The sequence below is a fragment of the Danio rerio genome, chromosome 12 (assembly GCF_049306965.1).
Source record: "Danio rerio strain Tuebingen ecotype United States chromosome 12, GRCz12tu, whole genome shotgun sequence".
Classification (NCBI taxonomy): domain Eukaryota; kingdom Metazoa; phylum Chordata; class Actinopteri; order Cypriniformes; family Danionidae; genus Danio; species Danio rerio.
In genome coordinates, this window is record NC_133187.1 from 10,600,874 (window position 1) to 10,622,500 (window position 21,627).

The 21,627-nt window shown below is 36.3% G+C and overlaps 2 protein-coding genes across 5 annotated transcripts in view; one reads left to right on the top strand and one right to left on the bottom strand.

The window, feature by feature from the left end:
* ngfrb (nerve growth factor receptor b) overlaps positions 1 to 11,819 on the bottom strand; it is a 115,121-nt gene extending 103,302 nt beyond the window's left edge. For 2 of the 3 annotated variants that reach the window (XM_073917731.1, XM_073917729.1), the window contains exons 1-3: positions 11,613 to 11,819; positions 11,151 to 11,503; positions 9,229 to 9,439 (exon numbers count right to left, since the gene is read on the bottom strand). The gene's annotated coding sequence lies outside the window, so the exon portion shown is untranslated. The remainder of the gene's footprint in view (positions 1 to 9,228; positions 9,440 to 11,150; positions 11,504 to 11,612) is intronic. The other variant, XM_073917730.1, reaches the window with a different exon arrangement.
* slc4a1b (solute carrier family 4 member 1b (Diego blood group)) overlaps positions 2,132 to 21,627 on the top strand; it is a 46,921-nt gene continuing 27,425 nt past the window's right edge. The window contains exons 1-9 of one of the 2 annotated variants that reach the window (XM_005156076.6): positions 2,132 to 2,183; positions 3,669 to 3,713; positions 9,223 to 9,403; positions 11,352 to 11,487; positions 13,881 to 13,947; positions 14,071 to 14,113; positions 14,258 to 14,442; positions 17,237 to 17,447; positions 19,732 to 19,935. In XM_005156076.6, coding sequence (XP_005156133.1) covers positions 9,229 to 9,403; positions 11,352 to 11,487; positions 13,881 to 13,947; positions 14,071 to 14,113; positions 14,258 to 14,442; positions 17,237 to 17,447; positions 19,732 to 19,935 — 1,021 coding nt within the window. In that variant the 5' untranslated portion in view covers positions 2,132 to 2,183; positions 3,669 to 3,713; positions 9,223 to 9,228. 2 annotated transcript variants of the gene reach the window in all.

Below are 21,627 nucleotides of genomic sequence, written 5' to 3' on the forward strand. Positions count from 1 at the left end.
TAGTTTCCTGTTTCCACTCTTTATGTGCTAAATTGGATCCAAGATGCTGCTGAACATTTGTTTTTCTGCAGAAATAGTGTTTTTCTGCAGTTACAGTTTCAGTTTCTGTGCTTTGATTGTGTCAAAACTGTCTAATGGTGTATTTTCTCCCTTGTTTCAGATTGTCGGAGGGGCTGGACAGGCGTCACTTTTGCTTTATATCAAGCGTTATGATGATGCTGACTTTATGTTCAAAGCATTACTAAATACAAAATACATTCTAGTCTATAACAAGAAAAACATGTGTTAATGAGAAGCAGTTTTTCCTTTTTTTTTTTTTTTGTCACAATCTATTTATTCCCCTTTCAAGTATGGAAGTCCTACTCTCAGAAATAAAGGTACACAAGCTGTCACTGGGGTGGTACCTTTTCAAAAGATATACGTTTGTATATGAAAAGTCCATATTATTACCTCAAGGCTACATATTAGTACCTAAAAAGTACAAATATGTTCCTTTTAAAGTTTTTAGGTACTGATATACTTTTGAGGTACTAATATGGACCCTTTAAGTACAAATGTGTACCTTTTGAAAAAGTACCACCCCAGTGACAGCTCGCGTACCTTTATTTCTGAGAGTGTAGGAAAGCCAAAGTGAACTTGATGCATATAATGTAAATGTAAAGGATTATTTATGGTGGCCGAGAGAGCTCAAAGGGCCTGTTGATATATATATATATATATATATATATATATATATATATATATATATATATATAGTTCAATTTTGTGTTCATTGATGCTTACAATGTTCTCGTTTGGCTTCATTACTGTCTACCTTGAAACTCCAATGGACACTAACAGGATTGTAGCAAGCCTTGTGAATGGTGTGGTTCTTTTTTCTTAAAAAGTGGACTATTTTGCAGTTATATGCCTCATTTTCTATTGAACTATGAGGTTTAAATACTGCATTTAGTGACATTTTAAGCATTATTGTTGCTGGAGTAGCTTGCTGGGTGGTCATCATAACCACACTTCATGATGTACCAAAAACATTTTCTAAAGACTTACATCAATTATCATTTACATCATATATACATCAATTAGATCATATCATTATAAAACAAAAAAATAAGAATCTGTTAAAGTTTTAAATTAAAAACTGCCGCCTATTGTCATTTAAATATGATTCATTTAAGCAGTAAAATAACCAGGACATTCAACTTTCCTCAGTGACACTGAAGCGACAACCAACACATGGATTCCGCTTGGTGTTAAAGCCTTTTTCAATAGACTATTTTTAAAATTTATTATAGCAGTCAAAATAAAATAAAAAAACGAGCTCATGTATGGGACAAATTCTGGACCTTTGTCAGTGAGGGGTGGGTCTTTTGAACCACCCGAACCCCTAGCTACAGGCCTGACTAATAAGCCTGCATGGACAAAGATAAGCTCACAGAGCATGGAATGAAGCAGAGGAGGAAAAGAAAGAGGAGAACAGGTGAATCTCATTAAAGGTGAGCGGAACCAGTGTCATCAGAGTGTGTGTAGGTGACATCGGCTCAATCAGTGATAAGATACAGAAAACACACACACACACACACACACACACACACACACACAGTGGATCTTTAGTTATCAAGACATACTGTTTACTGCATCAATATTATGGGTGAGTCCAAGAGCACATCGTCTTTGGTGTGCTTGTGTGTGTACAGACCAAAGAGATATGGATGCATATGAAGACTTTAGTGTGTTGAAAGTCAAATGTATCTAAAACTGTACACACATCACCCCCCAAAACTTTTGTCATTTTTAGTGGCTTTATATATGATTTACAACCTCTAACAATTGTATTTGTAAATGTAAATTGTAATTTTGTAAATTGTAAAATTGTAAATGTTTTGTGTACAAAAATGTAATTTTAAATGTAGAGAAGTATATTTTAAACTTATATTTTGATATATAATATAGTGATAATTAAAGTAATTCTGTTTGATATTCCAATGGCATTCTGATTTTTAGGGTGTCACTGCATGTGCCCACAGTCTTTATTCATTTTTAGCTGTGAATGAATATGAGTGTATATAGAGGTGTGTCTGACCGCTGCAGGTGAACACACACTTTATAAAGGACTGCACACTTTTCTGAGGGCCTTGGACAGACAATATTGCTTTAGTAGTAGGACAAGATATACAGTATTTAAGGTAAGTGCAATAAGTGTCATTATTATTACTTTTTTATCATTTTTTTTTTAATTGTGTTTTACTGTTGAATATATAAAGTTTATATAACAATTTGGATTTTATTTTTAAATTATCTGTTCAAAATAATGTTACAGAGTTAGTTATACTTGCAAATAAACAATGACCCAACCATGCAAAGGGATATAATTTGCACAAAGCAATATAATAATTATTGCATTAGCCTAAATTATTTTTCAAATACAATGCACTTTACTTACATTTCATGTAAAAGGGTCAACACACACAGTATCACCCAAGGCATACAGCTGAGGCATCATTTTTAAGACTTCAACAAGAATCGAAAGCTAAGATTTAGTAGACTGCAGTGTTGCCACATCAAAATATTGTCTGCATTACAGCACTATTCTGTGCTACAAAAAAATTAAAAAACACAGAATTGAAACATCCAAAAAGACTTCACTAGTCTTTATTATAACCTTTGATACTTTCTTGCTGCTATATGGGCAAATGTACACATAAATACATAATTAAAAAAAAATATATATATATAATATATATATATATAATATATATATATATATATATATATATATATATATATATAGGTTAATCAAGATAACTAGGCAGGATAGGGTAATTGGGCAAATTATTATTAACAATGGTTTGTTATACTATCGAAGAAAATATAACCTAATAGGGGCTTATAATTTTGACCTTAAAATTTTTAAACCTGTTTTTTTTCAAGCCGAATTAAAACAAATAAGACATTCTCCAGAAGAAAAAATATTATCAGACATACTGTGCAAATGTCCTTGATCTATTAAACATCATTTGGGAAATATTTCAGACTATATTCTGGATATTCTGAATATATAATATCTACATCTACAGAAGCACTGTAAAATGTTATTTGTACAGTTTCTGATCAAATCACTTTGGAAGGAGTCTAATTTTATTTAACGTATCTTTATTTCTATAGTGCTTTTTGAAATGTAGATTGTCAAAGCAGCTTAAAATGCAGTAGATGAAGTAAAGAGAATTGCATAAAATAGCTTAGATTCATGTGTAATGCTGGGTCACTTACACTAAATCTTATTTTTAACTGAATAAAACAATAAGACATTTACATTCCTTTTTGGACAAAACAATACCACTATTTTAACTTTAGATTAGAGTTTTGTATTTGGTGGAAATAAAACTAATGAAGACATTTGCTATTCTGATCAATAGTCTTTTTCTGGAGGAAAATGTCCTAAAGGGGTATATTTATTTACATTTTTGAAGAAATTTTATCAGACCCTTATAGAATAAAACCAGCGTAAATATTTTTACTCAAACATATACTTAAGAAATCTAGTATATCCAGAGAAAGGGTTAATTTCAAGTGCTTTCTTTATTTTTTCTGTATTCTTGACATTTTGATATATATTTCACAGCTTGTTTAGTTACTATTAAAACATTTAATCATTTTTGTTTGTTTTTTAGGTCCTCTGAATGTAAACATTACCTAACAAAAAAGCAGATTTTCAGGTAAGACATACTGTACAGTCAAGCCTGAAATTATTTATACACCTGGCAAACTCTGACTTTGTTCAAATGTAAATATAAAATATTTTTATCCACAATGATGCCTCTTGTACAATGTCTTGTCATTTTTTTGCAAGAAGCTGGTGTCATTTCTGGTAAAAAAATAAATAAATAAAAAAAAAAAAAACAATATTAATAAATAAAACTTGATGAAATTAATTAAAGTAATTTTAAATCAGAATTTGCCAGGGGTATTAATCATTTAGGGTCTTGACTCTACATTTAAATCCCAAAGACTTACTGTTGACCGAGAATCTAATATGATGTTCTGTGGTTACTTTGACTTGACAGATATAACATGCAGACAAGCTCACTGATAAGTGTCCACATTTGCACTGCTAGTGTTTGGAGGCTAAACATGAGCTTTATTTTATCGGTCATATCTAGACAGCAAACACACACCTACAGAGATCCAGCCATCATGTTTAAGTTGTCTACATCTCTGCTCTGACATTACATCTCACCTCACTGTCTCACTTAAAAGTAGGGCTGCATGGTATTTCAAAAACTGACCTTGTGATATTTTGTTTTTCTTTGATAAATTTTGCAATATGAATACCAGATGACTTGAATAGCTCTCTTTGGAAAGCATTGATCATTTTAGATTGATTGGGTTCATTGTAGGGCAGTGCATTTGCATAAACTATAATAAACAAAATACTCTCAAAGATATGCAAGCAATGTAATAAACAGTAAGTTATGTTTTTTTTTTATGAACTCTTAGAATTATTCAGAAACAAAAAAATTGAGTAATCAAATGTAGAAAAATACACTGTATAAACTTCATTGGTTAATAACTAAATTAACCTTTGATAAACATTGATATTAACATTTGGTGGATTTATGCTGATTTTCAATTACAACTAATTAAAACTTTGTTATTCTGAGCAAGTGTCTTTTTTACTAGTCTAGCATAAAGTAAATTGTGACAATGAAAACAAAGAAAAAAATATGTAACAACCTCCAAATTGTCAATGCTATTGGGTGTTTGTTATGACACTAAATCAGCCAGTAGGTGTTTAAAGTGAGTGAAAAATTGAATCTGTCATTGAAACAATTTATTCAAAATAAATTATTCATTTTGTTTTCATAAATGAATCATTACATTTTTTTTAGTTAAAGAAATTTTCAGAAATTGATGAATAAAACACAAATGTCCTGATCTGGTTTTGTCTGAAACATTTTTTTGGAGGTGCACTAGAAAAAGACTAGTTGTTATGAAAGGCTGAACATGCAAAACAAGGGTCGTTCCAAACGCAGCTTTATTTGAGAATGGTCAGACAGACATGGGTGTAAACGACAATCCAGAAGAGTAATCCAAAAACTATAAGTATAAAACTAAGTATGGCTGACGATGCTTCGACAAAGTGTTGAGATCCAAAAGCACAAGTGTTTCAAAACACTGCACCAAAAAAATGATCCAAAACACCCAGGTCACGTGACTAAAATTCTTCGAAGCACCCAGGTCACATAACTAAAACAATTTGAAGCATTGGACATTTCAGAAGCGTTTCGAGACTTGGCGAATTTACGTTTGATTGACAGGGTTGGGAAAACCCTCTATCTCATGTAGCCAAGAGTAAGTGTGTTGCAAATGTTCTGAGTTCGAATCACAGCTTGCACAAATGCTCAAAGGAATTGGAAAAAATTGTGACTTCATATATTTTAATAAAGTAACTTTTTTATCACCAAAACAAGACTTATTTATTTACTAAGTGTTCATTCGGATGTCAGACCAATGTTAAAACACATTACTATAACAGAGCATTTAAAAACTAACATCTATAGCTGCATCACCCTGGATTCGATCCCATTATCTCTGTATGCTAGTCAGGAACTCTCACTGCTCCACTAAAGGCTGATTTATACTATTGCGTCAAACGCACGCGTATGCTACAGCGTAGCCTATGGGTCAACGCATAGCCCTACGCCATGGCCATTGGGGTCGCTGACGTGCACCTCTCAAAAAATGTAACTACACATTGCTACGATGCGTATCACAAGCTCTGTGATTGGTCGGCTTGGTAGCGCTGACGAGTCTGGGCGGGACCGAGAGCCGTGCTAGTGGCGCGAGCCCGATGGAGTGATTGTTTACAAGTGTGAAGTCCTGTGAAGAAGCTCCGGATGGAAAGTTTTGTTTTGTGTTTAGCTCATAATTAAAGCTGTTGCACGTCCGCCGGTTCTTGCCTCAAAATGAGCGAGTTTGAGCCACTTGTACATCCTGGAAGCGTTCAGAAAGAACAAAACACCAGCGTAGAAACTCGACACAGAGACACATTAACACCTTACTGCCAACTAGCGTTTCGGAAGTGTTAATGCAGACCAACAGATACAGCGCGCAAAAGTATAAATGCACAGCTACGCGCGTTGCATGCGCCATTGGTTACGCCGGTCACCTGACGCAGAAGTATAAACCAGGCTTTAGTCACTAGAAAGTTCAACTCTACAAGGTCGGCTTCATTACCTCAATTTGCTTTACTGTTTCTTTGCTGAAGCTGTTCCAGAGCAATACATAAAAATGACCACTAGGTGACAAGTTTCAAAACATTTAAAGCTTCGAACACATTTGCTTCGACTGTTTCAGTGTTTCATTAAGCCTCGCTCTGCCCACCACTACCAAACACAGGCAAATGGTTGGGACAGGTGGCAAAGAGTCAAAAAACATGAAAAAAAAAGTCCAACACAGAAAACAAGGAACAATGATGACCACTTACATAATGAATGCAAAACAAAACAATACTCAGCAAAGTGTGTGTGAAACTGAAAGATTTAAATAAAGTAGTCCGTCTATAGCCGCTTTTCCACTATCGTGCTGAATCGTTCTTTAAACAGAACTGTTCCATTCCGTGCCAAACCGGGCCAGACAGCACGGTTACGGTTTCATTTTCCACTGTCGTGCTGCGACAAAGCTCTTTAAAACATTACACAAAACGCATCAGTAGTTGCCTTGGTAACGCAATGTAAACGGCTCCCTTTGTTCAATTAAAGTTAAATAAGAGCAGAAACTATTTATTTATTTTTTTCATAAAAGCAAAAGCAACCATGTGACTAAACACTGTTATGCCGCTCTATCATATAGGGGTGCTAAATATAGGTAGGTGCACCCTTATTTATTCAAATGTTGCGCAGCTCTGGCTAAATTTTATTTGGAGGGAAAATTACCAAAATGTAACGTGATGATTGAAAATAACTGGAGGGGAAATAAATAATATTTAAAATCTCTGAACATAACAGAAAAATAAACAATGATAAGACAACAATAATAATGCATTTGCATTATAGTGGCAGAAATATAATTTTGGACAGGCCTTGTCAAAGGTGAGCGGGCACTTTCACTAATAAAAACACAGCACTTAAATTATTTCATTTTAAACAATTATTTAAATTACACTGCGTTTTTATATAAAAAGTTGATAATGATATAAAATATACTACATTTTGATGGTAAAATGAAACCAATTAAGCGATGGCTGTTATTTGTTTTACTATTCAAACATTAAATAACGAATGCAGCAAGTGAAAAAAAAAACAAATATGAAAATATATCGCAGGATTTAAAGCATATAAAGCACTATTATATTTAGCAAAATGATGCTCTATTATCTTTTTATTTTTATCATTTTATTTTTATTATTATAATTATTTTTGTGTTCATAATTAACTAACAAGCTGTAGGCGAATTATTGCTAGACGTTTTAGAAAATATTTGCGTAGCTATATTAAAGATCACCACAAAAAAAAAAAAAAAAAAAAAACACAGAAACATGTTACATGCCTCATAAATGTCATATAACTTATGTATAATTGAATCATATAATTGCCTATAGCTGAAATGATAAAAATTGCTCATTTTATTTTTATAAAACATTTGTGAAAACGTATTGATATTTTTTAAGTAAAAGCAATACTGACATTTAAGAATCCATATTTATTTAATTCATTCATTCTTTTGACTTGTTTATTAGTGCATATGCTATAATATAAATCATACAACAGTACCTTGGACAGTTACAGTGCCGCTCCGTAAAGCTTTCAAGCAAAGTCTTTTGGACGGCCGACATTACAACACGAACATGCCGTCCTTCAGGTGGTCTCGCCGGTATTAACAAGCTGTCCTGGCTTTGAAATAAAAAGTGCAATTATTTCCTCGTTGTTAAAAGAGTCTGCAAGTTCGTGTTCCATGGATATAGTGATGTTGTTGTGGAATTTGGACATCGACGATGCAAAGCGTGACTTTATTCGCTTTATTCGATGCGCAGCAGGAAAAAAAAGTCAGCAGCGCAAGTCGCTTGCATGTCTCTCCCGGATCAGAGCGAGTTTTGTGCTGTGGAATACAGCGCTGCGTGCAATAAACTCACATTCAGGCAAGCGATGTAGGTCTGTATTCAAGTCAATAAAATAATAACTTTAATGAATAAAATATCTTCGTTAGAATGTGATGAGTTATTCACTTCTCTTCCAGAGACTGCTCTATGGTTTTAAAATCCTTTTCAAATATCGTTTAGACCTGGATCATTATTTTATATTAAATGTACTGTAGTTTATTGAGGATGTCTGATGACTAGCGCGCTTCTGCTGAGCCAGCTGTGGTAGCTTAGCAACCGAGTCGCGACGTCAACACACAGAATCTGTCAGCACAGTTCAGCACGGTTGTCTAACCGTGCCGAAAATTCCGGGCCAAGAACGGTTTGTAATCGTGCCGCGCCGTTCCAGGCTCAGTGGAGAAACAACCGTAACCGTACCGAAGTGTTCTTAGAACGGTTTGGCACGATAGTGGAAAAGCAGCTTATGATAAGCTTCCAGCTGTGTGTGTGTGCAGTCAGGGAGAGAACTGGAACTGGTGTATGTGTGAGGTGCACCATGGGATCTGTAGTTCTTGTCAGTGGCAGAATTGTAAGTCTCTAGTGACATGAAATTCAATTCTATTTAAAATATTTCCCAAGTGCTATTTACCAAAAGATGTTTTTCAACACATTTTTAAACATAATATTTTTAACAACACATTTCTAATGAAAATTTTTTGGTTATCATAATTATCAATGTGCCTAATAATTTTATAGTTATTTTGCCAGATAATAGTATTTAGCTTAAAGTTCAGTTTAAATGCTGTTAATTAGGTTAAACAGAGAAACATTGGTTTGGGCTGTAGACAATTAAAAAATAAAATTGTATCAGAGCTAATATTATGAATTAAAAAATATTGCAGAAAATAATGTAAAAATTTCGTAGCTAAACATCACTTGGAGCATATTTTAAAAATAATGAGAGCTCCTATACTTCATCTTAAATATCTTTACTTATGATCAAAAGATGAATGCAGGTTTCATGGTATTAAAATGACATGAGGGTAAGTAATTAATAACATAATTTAAAAATTTGGGTTAACTAACCCTTTGATGTTAGCAGTGAGATATTTTTTTTATTGTGGCATTCTGGTGTTTTGTGTGGCCAGGCTTACATGGAGATGAATGAGTCTGCGAAGAGCCCGAACCAGCAGAGCTACTGGCAGGAGATGGGCAGATGGGCAGGTTATGAAGAGACATATGATGTGGAGGCGGGTCGATGGAGCCCTTCTCACATCTCCTACCTCACCTTTAAGAGCCTTGTGCAGATACGCAGGACAATGAACACCGGTGAGGACACGTTTCAGCCCAGATGCTTCCAATGTACTGGAAAAAAACAAAGGAAAACATATTACATCAGACATTGTCAAAACATTTCACACAATCACTACACTAAAAAATACCTTTCTGCAAACTCAGTCCTGCAATTCCTGTTATAGCTGCAAACTCTTTGCTTCACAGGTACATTGAGTTTTATTAGTCACAACGTCAGACAAATCCATAAACAAATGTGTGTTTATTAAAATGAAAGTACAAAAATCCAAACGGTTCTTATATTCTGCATCCTTATTAACCCTTTAAGTGTGTCTCCTTCAGGGTTTAGATACACAAAGAAAGGTTCCTTTAACTAACAACAGACGGTAAGAAAACGGTTTCTCCAATACCTGCGTTAACACTTCACTGAAATTCTCATGAGAAAACAATGCAAGCATAAAGAAACATTACACAAGCTACACAAAATAAAGCGTAAGTTTGCCAAACATGAATTTGAAACATAAATTTGACAGGAATTATATCTTTAATTATCACATACATAACGTAACATTTCAACAACAAAATAATATGAAGTTATTGATATTAAACAGGCTTCCTCCTGTTAGAAGGGCGAGAGGGGAGTTTGAGCTCAGGTAGGCCTCGAGAACTCCCCTGCTTGTCGCCATGTGAGTAGTGTAAACTAAGGTTGTCTTAGGTGATAATTTGGTTTAGTCGATTTGGCTATGGTTTATGTTTTTGGATGGTGGGAGGAAACCGGGGAACCCGGGGAAAACTCACGCGAACACAGGGAGAACATGTAAACTCCATACACAATCACCTACCAGCCCGATAGGAGGTTGGACCAGCGGTGCTCTTGCTGTGAGGCAACAGTGCTAGCCACTGGGCCACCGTGTCCCCCATCAGAAAAGGGGGAGGAAGTAGGGGTGGAAGGAGGGGAAGCTTCAAGACGAAGATAACTTAAGTGAAAAATTCTGGTTATTTATAATGCTTCCGTAAATTATCTAATAGGGCAGATTACGGAGCTAATGAGGAGCCAGCCGAGTTGATCATAAGCACGTGATCCTCTCAAAATTAGTTTACGAATAAACCACACTAAGTGCATCAGCCTTTCACAGTGTAATACTCAGAGTACTTTTAAATGGGCTCCTTTTTACTCATACTTTGAGTAATATTTACAACAGATACTTTTACTGTACTTGCACTACATTTTGGGAAAGTAATGTATTTTTACTTGAGAATGATTTTTTAGTATTCTTTGCATCACTGCTTGCTTAATAAAAGTATCACTTTTTCATCTATATTTAAACAGCACTGTAAAAAATGCTGTGTTCCACATTTGTGTTGGGACAACATGAAGAAATTAAGTTAACTTATTAGTTTTTACAAATTTAAGTGGCTTGAAAATAAATCAATTAAGTTGTCGCGATAAAAACTCAAGAATTGTGTTGTTTCAGCTCATTTTAAATAAGAAATTTGAACACACAGCATACATAAATTTTTGAGTGAGTGCTATAAGATTACCTCATAATTTTCTCCCGTGCAACCTAATGTAGAAATGTTAATTCAGTCTTTGATAAAACAAAACATAACATTTTAATTGGCTAAATAACAAGTAATTGTTTGTTCCAATGATGTCTACATGACATTTTGATATAAATGAAAGTTATTATTGAGTTATTATTAACAGTCCAATCTTGACATGAGTTATTGAGTTCAGGGTTATATGATTATTAGCCAGTGTGGAATGTGAGCAAGAATGTACCTCAGTGCTGAGGCTCAGATGAGATGGTCACAGCAGATAGTTAAAGTCCTGTAAAACCAGCTCAGCCCGTGCTCCTCATTGAGTCCTGCTGTTTATGTTTACTATAGTAAAGCTCAGCTTCGGTTAAACCCCTCGTCCTCTCCTTTGTCTTCCTCTCTCCTTTGCATTCACTTCCTTTTTTTCATTTTTGTCTTGGATAAGGTGTGATGATGCTGGACAGAGAGGAGAAGACGCTCTCCAGTATTATTGAGAAGATTGTGGATACCCTGGTTAGCAAAAAGGAGATTCAGCCAGGGGACAGGGATAAAGTTCTTCAAGCATTAATGCACAAACAGAGGTACTGCACACATCTTCTGAGAAAAAACAAATGAGAAAGAAAAATTAATGTGGAGTTATTTTACCTTTCGTGAAAGGTTTTGAAAGCATGGCTACTCACACACTCACTAGGAGAGCAATACTCACTAAAGATGTCTCGCTGCAGATGGGGAGCTTATACAGTGCCATGCATAACAAAATGTTTTCTTGCATTGTACTTTAACTAGATAACCACAGTGTCAAGTAGGTGTGAAATGGTCAGATGTTTAATCGATTTTCTGTCATTCACGCGTGTTTACCGATACAAGCAGCTGTTTTACCTCAGCACGTGTTGATAGTGTGTGTGTGTGTGTGCGCGCGGGATGTTATTCGAAACTACTTAATTTTAAACAATGACGTCTACATCAATAAAGTTTTGTGTCGCGATAGCATGTAAAAATGTCAAAACATTGGACGCGTTTTATATAATTTAAACTAACTTTACTGTTTAAATCGACTTGCTGTAGCCTATCTTGTCAGATGCGGGAGGTCGCTGCTTAAAGCATTCAGGAACTCGGTTATATTCTCGAATTTGTATCTTCTTCAGTTAAATTTTTTTTTTAGATCACAAAAAAAGTTTACTTGTGTACACTGCTAATAACGCGCATGCGCATCAAGCAGACTGTCAGCACAAAGTTGTTATTAAACTATTTAAAGTCTTGACACTTCACTAAAATATTTTCTTGAATATGAGTTTTGTATGTCGAAGTGTAAGTACTTTAAATCTCTTAAGCAGCACCATAGTGTTATACAGCCAGCTGCAGTAAGGACACAAATAAATATTATTCATAGAAAAATAATATAATTTAAAAGAGAAAATAGGCCATTGTAGCCTGTTGTTTTCTTTTTGTTGTATCGAAAACAGTCAAAGTCAAGGTATGTACTGTATGTCATTCTTTGAAACATTTTGTAGCTTACCACAACAAACAGTTGCTAAGCTTATAAGTAAAAATAGCATTGGTGAGTAGTAAATGATACAGTGTTACTCGCCAGTCTCTCTTTTTAAATAAATTCTATCCATGTCTGAAAGACACAAATGGTTTAAGATTATCAAATAACAGAGACTGCATGTTATCTGATGCAGCACTGTGATATTTTCGCACAAGCAGCTCATGATAACAGTGTTTTCAGTGTCTCTGGATTTATTTTACTACAAATAAATCCCCCCCAAAAACTTGATAATTGTAGTTAAACCATGGTAAGTACAAATTAACCATGATTATTGCCACACTACCCATAGTTAACAATGGTATTTGTGGTAAAACTATACAGGTCAACAAATTTGCTTTTGTAAAATTATGGTTAACTATTTTGCTACATGTTTACTGTGATAAAAATCATGGTAAAATTGTGTATGTACTATAATTTAAATGGTTTGTAGATCTTTCATCAACAAAAGAGATTTTAAAAAGAAAAAGTTCCCTGTGGCATTCTGGCAAAACAAATGCTCTGTTGTTTAAAGGTTGAAAGAAAAGAAAATTTAATGACTTTTCAAAGTAAAAGGAAAGACAAAGTATGTTTATGATCCTACTTTTATTACAGAATGTAGTGTAGTAATAATAATAGTACATATAAAATGAATGTATTTTGTCAGATTGTTTTGCCTGTTTCTCTGTCTTTCTGTTTTAACGAAATGTTGAAATATAGTTTAATGGGCAGTAATAAACACGTACCGGCCACTTGATTAGGTACAGCTGCTCGTTAATGCAAATTTCTAATCAGCCAATTACATGGCAGCAATTCAAATGCATTAAGACATGTACACATGGTCAAGGGGTAGGGTTTTGAGAATGGTCAGAAAAAGAGAAAATATCCAGTGAACGGCAGTTCTGTGAGCGCAAATGCCTTGTTGATGTCACAAGTTAGAGGAGAATGTCCAGACTGGTTCAAGCTGTTAGAAAGGCAACCGCAACTCAAATAACCACTCGTTACAACCGAGGACTGCAGAAGAGCATCTCTGAACTCACAACACGTCCAACCTTGAGGCGAATGGGCTACAGCAGCAGAAGACCACACCGGGAGCCACTCCTGTCAGCTAAGAACAGGAAACTGAGGCTACAATCCTTGTTGAATCGCTGACACAAAGCATTATGGTAGTTCTTAATGCAAACATGGTCCAACCCGGTACTAGTAAGGTGTACCTAATAAAGTGGCCGGTGACTGTTTGTCCTAATCACACCACCAGTGTCAAATGTAACCGAAGCTTAACTTTCATATGCCAGTTTATTATTTGCAAAAATATACAATTTGTTTAGTCTGATATACTATAATAAGTGTCTTTTACAAGCCCAATTTTTAATTGCATAAAAGGATTGCCATCATGGCAGAGACTATGACTATATTTCTCTCTGTCTCTCTCTCTTTCTCTCTCTTCAGCCAATCAGTGGAGACCCAGCCTCTGACCTCAAATGTGGAAATGGAGAAATTCTCTGTCACAGAGAAAGTGAGCATAAGTTTTCTTCTCGTAAACGTTAATAGCAAAATTAGCCCATGCTCCATATCATTTATGTTCATCATTGTTTTAATGATGTAACGTTTTGACATATTTGTGGTTTTATTCTCAAAGAGGGAGACAGCGGATAAAACAGAGGCCTCGATGGTGCTCGTAGGTGAGAATTAAATTAATTTATGTTTTTAAGAATTTCAAAAGCACAGATTTAAAGATGTAGTTAAATATGTTTATAAAGTGTAACATATGTATTAGTTAGCAGCAAACACGATCTGTAATTTAAGGGTGTTTGTGTTTGTTTAAGGTGCTCTGGAGTTCCTGGAGAGGCCTACAGTAGTATTTGTGCGTCTTCGGGATGCTGTGGTGCTGGAGTCGGCTCTGGAGGCTCCTGTTCCTGTGCGTTTCATCTTCATCCTCATCGGCCCGACCATAGATGGCATGAACTACCACGAGTGTGGTCGAGCGATGGCAGCTCTACTCGCTGACAAAGTAAGAGAATGGACAGAAACAACAAATCTGCGATCAATGCAACTGTTAGATTCAGCTTAAGATTTAGCATAATTTTAATATGGTTTATTTGGTTGTGTGGTGCAGCTGTGGCCTAATGGTTACAGTAAAGGTGCTCAAACACACTTGAACCAATAAATTAGGACCTGAACAGAACTTGATAATTACAGGCAGGTGTGTTGATATAGGTTGCAAATGAAATCTGCCGGAAGGTAGAACTCCTGGAACAGGGTTGGTCACCCGTGGGTTAGAGAGTTGGACTTGTGACTGTTAAATTTTATTTGTATAGCGCTTTCACAGTAGTTATTGTTTCAAAGCAGCTTTAGAAAAGGTACACGTTAACACATTACAATCAAGCTCGAAAAAGTTAAGGTTACCATAGTCACCATAACTTTATTGGTCACTAATAACTTTAACTAATTAACTAGTAACTAATAACTTTTAACAGTTAAAGTTATTATATATAAACATAGTTAACCTGCAGTTATTTAGTATATAGGTGATGTCTGGTTAAATTAAAAATGAAGTGCATTTGTGTACTACTAGCACAAATTTTGAGTATGGGTCACCATACTTAGCCATGTCACAACTTTTCTTTTATTATAACTCATTTAAAAGTGTGTGTTTTATGTTCATATAATATATATTCACAGAGAGTAATTAATAGGCATTATATAAAATGTTTCACAATCACACTGACTTTGTAAAAAGGTTTACAACTGTACTTGTTGTAAGTATTATATGAAATAACTTAATGGCCTCTTAAGTGTGCTTAGAGATTTCCTAATACATGTAAAGATTTTGAGTTTAAAGCAGATTTTAAATCTGTATATATATTTTGTAACTATTTAAGGTATCCAATTATTTAGAATTCTACTGACATCCTTAAGCACATGTGAAGTAATTTTTTCTTCAAACTATAGTGTTATTCAATATTATAATTTAATGTCATTTATTTCAAATGCATTATTACAACGTCTTCATTCTAACTAACATTAACAGAAAAGTTTCAATTGAAACAATATAAAGTATTTGCGTAGACAAAACAATACTAAAATCACAAATAAAGATGTTTAAATTCTTATTTATTAAGTAATTAGTACAAATATATTTTTTATATAATAATAACCTGAGATCTCAAGAAAGCAACTTGAATGCACATCAGAGCAGGTTTTAATACATAGCTCATGCAAGTAGAAGAAAAGACAATGTGAGGCAATATATATACAGTTGCAATCAGAATTATTAAAGCCCCTTTTAATTTTTTTCTTTTTAAAAAAATTCCCAAATGATGTTTAACAGAGCAAAGAAATTTTCACAGTATGTCTGATAATATTTTTTATTCTGGAGAAAGCTATATCGATATTCTACAGTACAAACCATCGTTATACAATGAATTGCCAAATTACCCTAACCTGCCTAGTTAACCTGATTAGCCTAGTTAAGCCTTTAAAAGTCACTTTAAGCTGTATAGAAGTGTCATGAAAAATATCTAGTCAAATATTATGTACTGTCATCATTTATTCATTCATTCATCTTCTGCCGCTTTTCCGGGGCTGGGTCGCGGGCGCAGCAGTCTTAGAAGAGAACCCCAGACTTCCCTATCCCCAGACACTTCCTCCAGCTCCTCCGGGGGGATCCCGAGGCGTTCCCAGGCCACCCGAGAAACATAGTCCCTCCAGCATGTCATAGGTCTTCCCCGAGGCTGCCTCCCGGTGGGACATGCCTGGAACAGTTCCCTAGGTAGGCGTCCAGGAGGCATCCAAAACAGATGCTCAAGCCACCTCAGCTGACTTCTCTCGATGTGAAGGAGCAGCGACTCTACTCCGAGCTCCTCCCGGGTGACAGAGCTCCTCACCCTATCCATAAGAGTGCGCCCTACCACCCTTCGAAGGAAACTCATTTCGGCCGCTTGTATGCGAGATCTTGTACTTTCGGTCATAATCCAAAACTCATGACTATAGGTGAGAGTAGGAACGTAGATTGACCGGTAAATCGAGAGCTTTGCCTTTCGGCTCAGCTCCTTCTTCACCACAACGGACCAGTACATCTACCGCATTACTGCTGCCGCTGCACCAATCCGCCTGTCAATCTCTCGTTCCATCCTTCCCTTACTCGTGAACAAAACACCGAGATACTTAAACTCCTCCACCTGGGGTAAGGACTTTCCTCCAACCTGGAGATGGCAAACCACCTTTTTCCGGTGGAGCACCATGGCCTCGGACTTGGAGGTGCAGATTCTCATCCCAGTCGCGTCACACTCGGCAGCAAACCGCCCCAGTGCATGCTGAAGGTCCATGTCTGATGAAGCCAACAGAACAACATCATCTGCGAATAATAGAGATGAAATTCTGTGTTCCCCAAACCGGACCCCCTTCAGCCCAAGGCTGCGCCTTGAAATTCTGTCTATAAAAATTATTAATAGGATTGGTGACAAGGGGCAGCCCTGCCGGAGTCCAACATGCACTGGAAACAAATCTGACTTATTGCCGGCAATGCGAACCAGACTCCTACTCTGTTCATACAGGGATGAGACGGCCCTCAACCCTGTCATCATGACAAACATAAAATAAATCAGTTATTAGAAATGAGTCTCTAAAACTATTATGTTCAGAAATGTGTTGAAAAAAATCTTCTCTATGTTAAACAGAAATTAGGGGAAAAAATAAACAGCGGGGTTAATAATTCAGGGGAGTTAATCATTCTGATTGTGACTGTATATATTTTTTCTAAGCTGTTACTCTCTTTTTGTTCTGCACCTGTCTTTCACACACAGGTATTTAACCAAGCAGCTTTCCAGGCTCAGAGTGACCGAGAGCTCACAGATGCAGTGGGAGACTTTATGGACTGCTGCATCGTGATTCCACCCACTGAGATTCAGAATGAGTCTTTGCTAACATCACTCATCCCCTTCCAGAAGAAACTGCTGCAAGAGAGACTCCGGCCCTCCAATCCTAAACTTCGCCTGGATGTCAAACCTCGCAAGCGTAAGGACCCAATCACTCAGTCACACACATGATGTTACTGTACAGGTGCTGGTCATATAATAAGAATACCTTGAAAAGTCGATTTATTATCACAAATTCCATTCAAGATGTGAAACTTGTAGGCTGGCTGTTCCCAGAGCTAAAATATATGGTAAAAATGTAATAGGACAAATGCAACCTGGAGAGAATTGTGAAACAAATTCAATTTAAAAATGTGGAGGAGATTTACAAAGAGTGGACTGCAGCTGGAGTCAGTGCTTCAAGAATCACTATACACAGATGTTTGCAAGACATGGGTTTCAGCTCATGCATTCTTTATGTCAAGCTAATCCTGAACAGCAGACAGCGTCAGAAGTGTCTCACCTGGGCTAAAGACTGGACTGCCGCTGAGTGCTCCATGTTCTCTGATGAAAGGACATTTTGCATTTTCTTCGGAAATCAGGGTACCACAATCTGGAGGAAGAAAGAAGAGGCACACAATCCACGTTGCTTTAGGTTTAGTGTACAGTTTCCACAGTCAGTGATGGTTTGGATTGCCATGTCATCTATCGGTGTTGCTCCACTGTGTTTTCTGAGGTCCAGGTCAATGCAGCTTTATACCAGAATATTTAAGAGTCCTTCATGCTTCCTGCTACTGACCAACTTTATAGAGGTGATTTTATTTTCCAACAGGACGTAACCTGAACGCAGTGCCAAAGCTATAAGTGCCTGGTTTAAGGACCATGGTATCCCTGTTGTTAATTGGCCAGCAAACTCGCTTGACCCAGAAGATGCGATATGCCAGACCCATGCCAGATGTGATATGCCAGAGGAGGTGAAGGCCACTATCAAACCTGAGCTCTCATAACTGGGCTCTCTGATCCACTCCATGATCCACGTCGTATTATTGAAGTAATTCAGGCAAAAGGAGCCCCAACTAAGTATCAAGAGCTGTGCATACTCATCCTTTTCATGTTCATATTTTTAGTTGGCCAAGATTTATATATATATACTCTGGCCCAGCACGTAAACTGTGGCCCTTTGGCCTATTATGTTTCTCCCATGGCGAAGCTTTTTCGCCAAATTGAAGGCAGCCTCATCAACATAGATAATTTCATGTGGGACTTGATTGGGCTCCAACTCCACGACTCTCTGAAAGTAATTAGACACAGTGTATGTAAATGCTGTACTGTACTGTATATCTACTGTATGTACTAATGAACTTCAGCTTTATAGAGTAGTTTACTGCAAAACACACTGTGTATACGACAGTAATGTCTGAATTGCATAACCTTACCTAGACGTATTGGTGACGGAGTTCTTTGATTCGCTCACTGTTCCTTTCAAAAACCTCAAGAGTCCTCTTTTAGAACATATGATCATGAGTGTGGTTTCTAGATGGGAAAAAGGGTGGCATGTTGGATCAGTTGTTAGAATTATATATATATATATATATATAAAATATATATTTGGGTGTTGTCGCCGCGCGCGTACTGAATAGCGGTGTTGTCGCGCGAGTTCTTATCAGCTGTGTTGTCGCGCGCGTACTGAATAGCGGTATTGTCGCGCGAGTTCTTATCAGCTGTGTTGTCGCGCGAGTTCTTATCAGCTGTGTTGTCGCGCGCGTACTGAATAGCGGTGTTGTCAGCACACTGTTCAGATTGATGCAGACATGAGACCTCTATCTTACTCATGGTTTGTCCTCTCAAGTGGGGGAAAGACAATGCACAACGTTACCCACTGCTGTCAACCTGGGCCAAGTCATATCTCTCTTGTCCCAGAAACCTCAGTCCCAAATGAGAGGGGTTTTTTTCTGTTGCAGGGGACATTGTAAATGCCCAGAGATACCAGCTTTTACCAGATTATATTTATATGATAATTTTCCTTTAAACCCATCTCTATCTAAGTGAGTGAGTGATTAAATGTTGAATGTGATGAGTTTTCAACAATACTAAATTGAAACTTTATTTTTTTTACATGGTTTAATATTTTTTTGTTATTAAAATTGAAGTTCCTGTTTCAAAGCTTACAGATAGATGGCTAATTTGTATGTCATTGACACTTTTGGCACTTTTTTGGGAGTATTTTCATAAGTTTTGTTTTTTCCTGTAAATGATTCAATAAATACCGTACCGTGACATTCATACCAAGGTATTACCGTACCGTGAAATTCTGATACCGTTACATCCCTAATATATATATATACTGATCCAACATGCCACACATAGTATGACACAGAAAAAATACTTGGTGAAGACAAAAGCTAAGCAGCACATAGATCTAATGCTAATCTATCTTCTCATAGCTTCAAAATCTTCAGGACCTCCTCCGGAAGACCCACTAACACGTACTGGTGTCCCGTTCGGTGGGATGATCAGAGACATGAAAAGACGATACAAACACTACATCAGCGACCTCACTGATGCTCTGAACGCTCAGGTTCTTGCTGCCATCATCTTCATTTACTTTGCTGCACTCTCACCTGCCATCACCTTCGGAGGTCTGCTCGGTATGTTTAGCCTGGTCAAGGCTTCATTCACAAACACCAAACAAGTGCTTTCCAAATTCTCTGAAAGCTCACAGAGTCATAACAAGTGAATGTATTAAAATCTTTGTTTAGGTAGTTGTCATTGTGGAAATGTAAATATTTAATGAAGCTGTGTGTTAGAGTCTTCTAAAGCATACAAATACTGTAATATGTTTGCAGATATTTAAGAAAGATGCTAAGTGAACATAATCTGAAAAACAATGCTGAAGTCCGATATTCTGCTTTGAAAATGTGCATTACATGCCAGAACATTTGTCTTTGTTTTGGTCATTTAACCAATGCCAATTATATTTCAGCACCCTGGGTTGCCTTGTTGGAAAACAGTGTAATTCATTATTCCTTCAGTCAGGAAGGCTCCCAAAGTATTCGTCCCAAACCGAAATGCGACCTCTTATGGACAGTAGCAGACTCTGAAATGAGATACACATAAGGTGGCTATTAGTTAGCAAATAATATACATATTATGAACGTAAACATTAGGCGAGCAGGTTACATTGTAACCCCGTGTCCTAACAACACGCTACATGATTATGAGATTTGCAGTGACGAGCGATTTGGCTGTTTGCACCAGACGAAACATGACAGAAATTTAAATACAGCTATTCAGAAGCATAGAATAGTGCACTCACTGCACTCCAACAAATGGTCATGTTTATAACCTAATTAATACATATTAAAGCTTTTTAACACTATTAAATGTTCAAACTGAATCACTGATCTGTCTAGGTTTGCACTGAGTTACAATTCTACAGCTCAATTTCAAATGATTTATTTTATTTTCAAGATCTGAGGTGAACTATCTGCTGCTGCTTTCAGTTGAATGGCAATAAATGTCATATAAAATGGCATTCAAACTCACATTATAAGCGTTTAGCACTGAATAAAGCACATGAGGTATAGCTGAGTTAATCATGGTCAGTTTTCTGTTGTTCAGCTGCAAGAAATAAAAGCCGTTTCTTAACTATAAATTTCAGGTATTGGTTAGAACAAAGACTCATTTTAATATGGAAATTATTCCTTCTGTAGTGCACCATTGCTTTTATTTTTAGAACATGACTTAAATTAGATTTAGGCTGCATTTACACTGCAGATCTTGATGGTCAATTCCTGATTTTGTGGCTGTATCTGATTTTTTTGATGACCTGCTTACATCATCTTTTAAAAGTGACTCGTATCCGATCGTCTGTATTTACACAGCACACAGCAAAGGCGCAATGACCAGAAAAAAAAGAGCGGGTGCTGACTAACAGCTGATAATTAAAGAGTGCTCTTTTCTCTATTCCTGTATGTAATCTGTTCGCAGCTTTTGACAAGCTGTTTTACTATAGTTTATGACAGAAAGGTTCTCATTTGTCTATCTTGTTTTGATATATAGGCTTTTTTAAACCTTTAGGCATCTTAATGTAATGTCCATGGTGTGATTTATGCACGTGATGTAGCTATGCACTAGTTTTATATTAGTTTATACTGGTTACATGGTGGACATTTCGCTCTCTCTCTCCTCTCTCTCTCTCTCTCTCTCTCGTTAACATGCTTAAATATCTGTGCTATATGACAATATAAAAGCTGTTTAAGTCCTCGTGTGTGAGATTTAAGGTTTGGGACTCTGCTAAAGTCTGTTCTGAAATGAAAGTGTCAGACTTGACATCATTC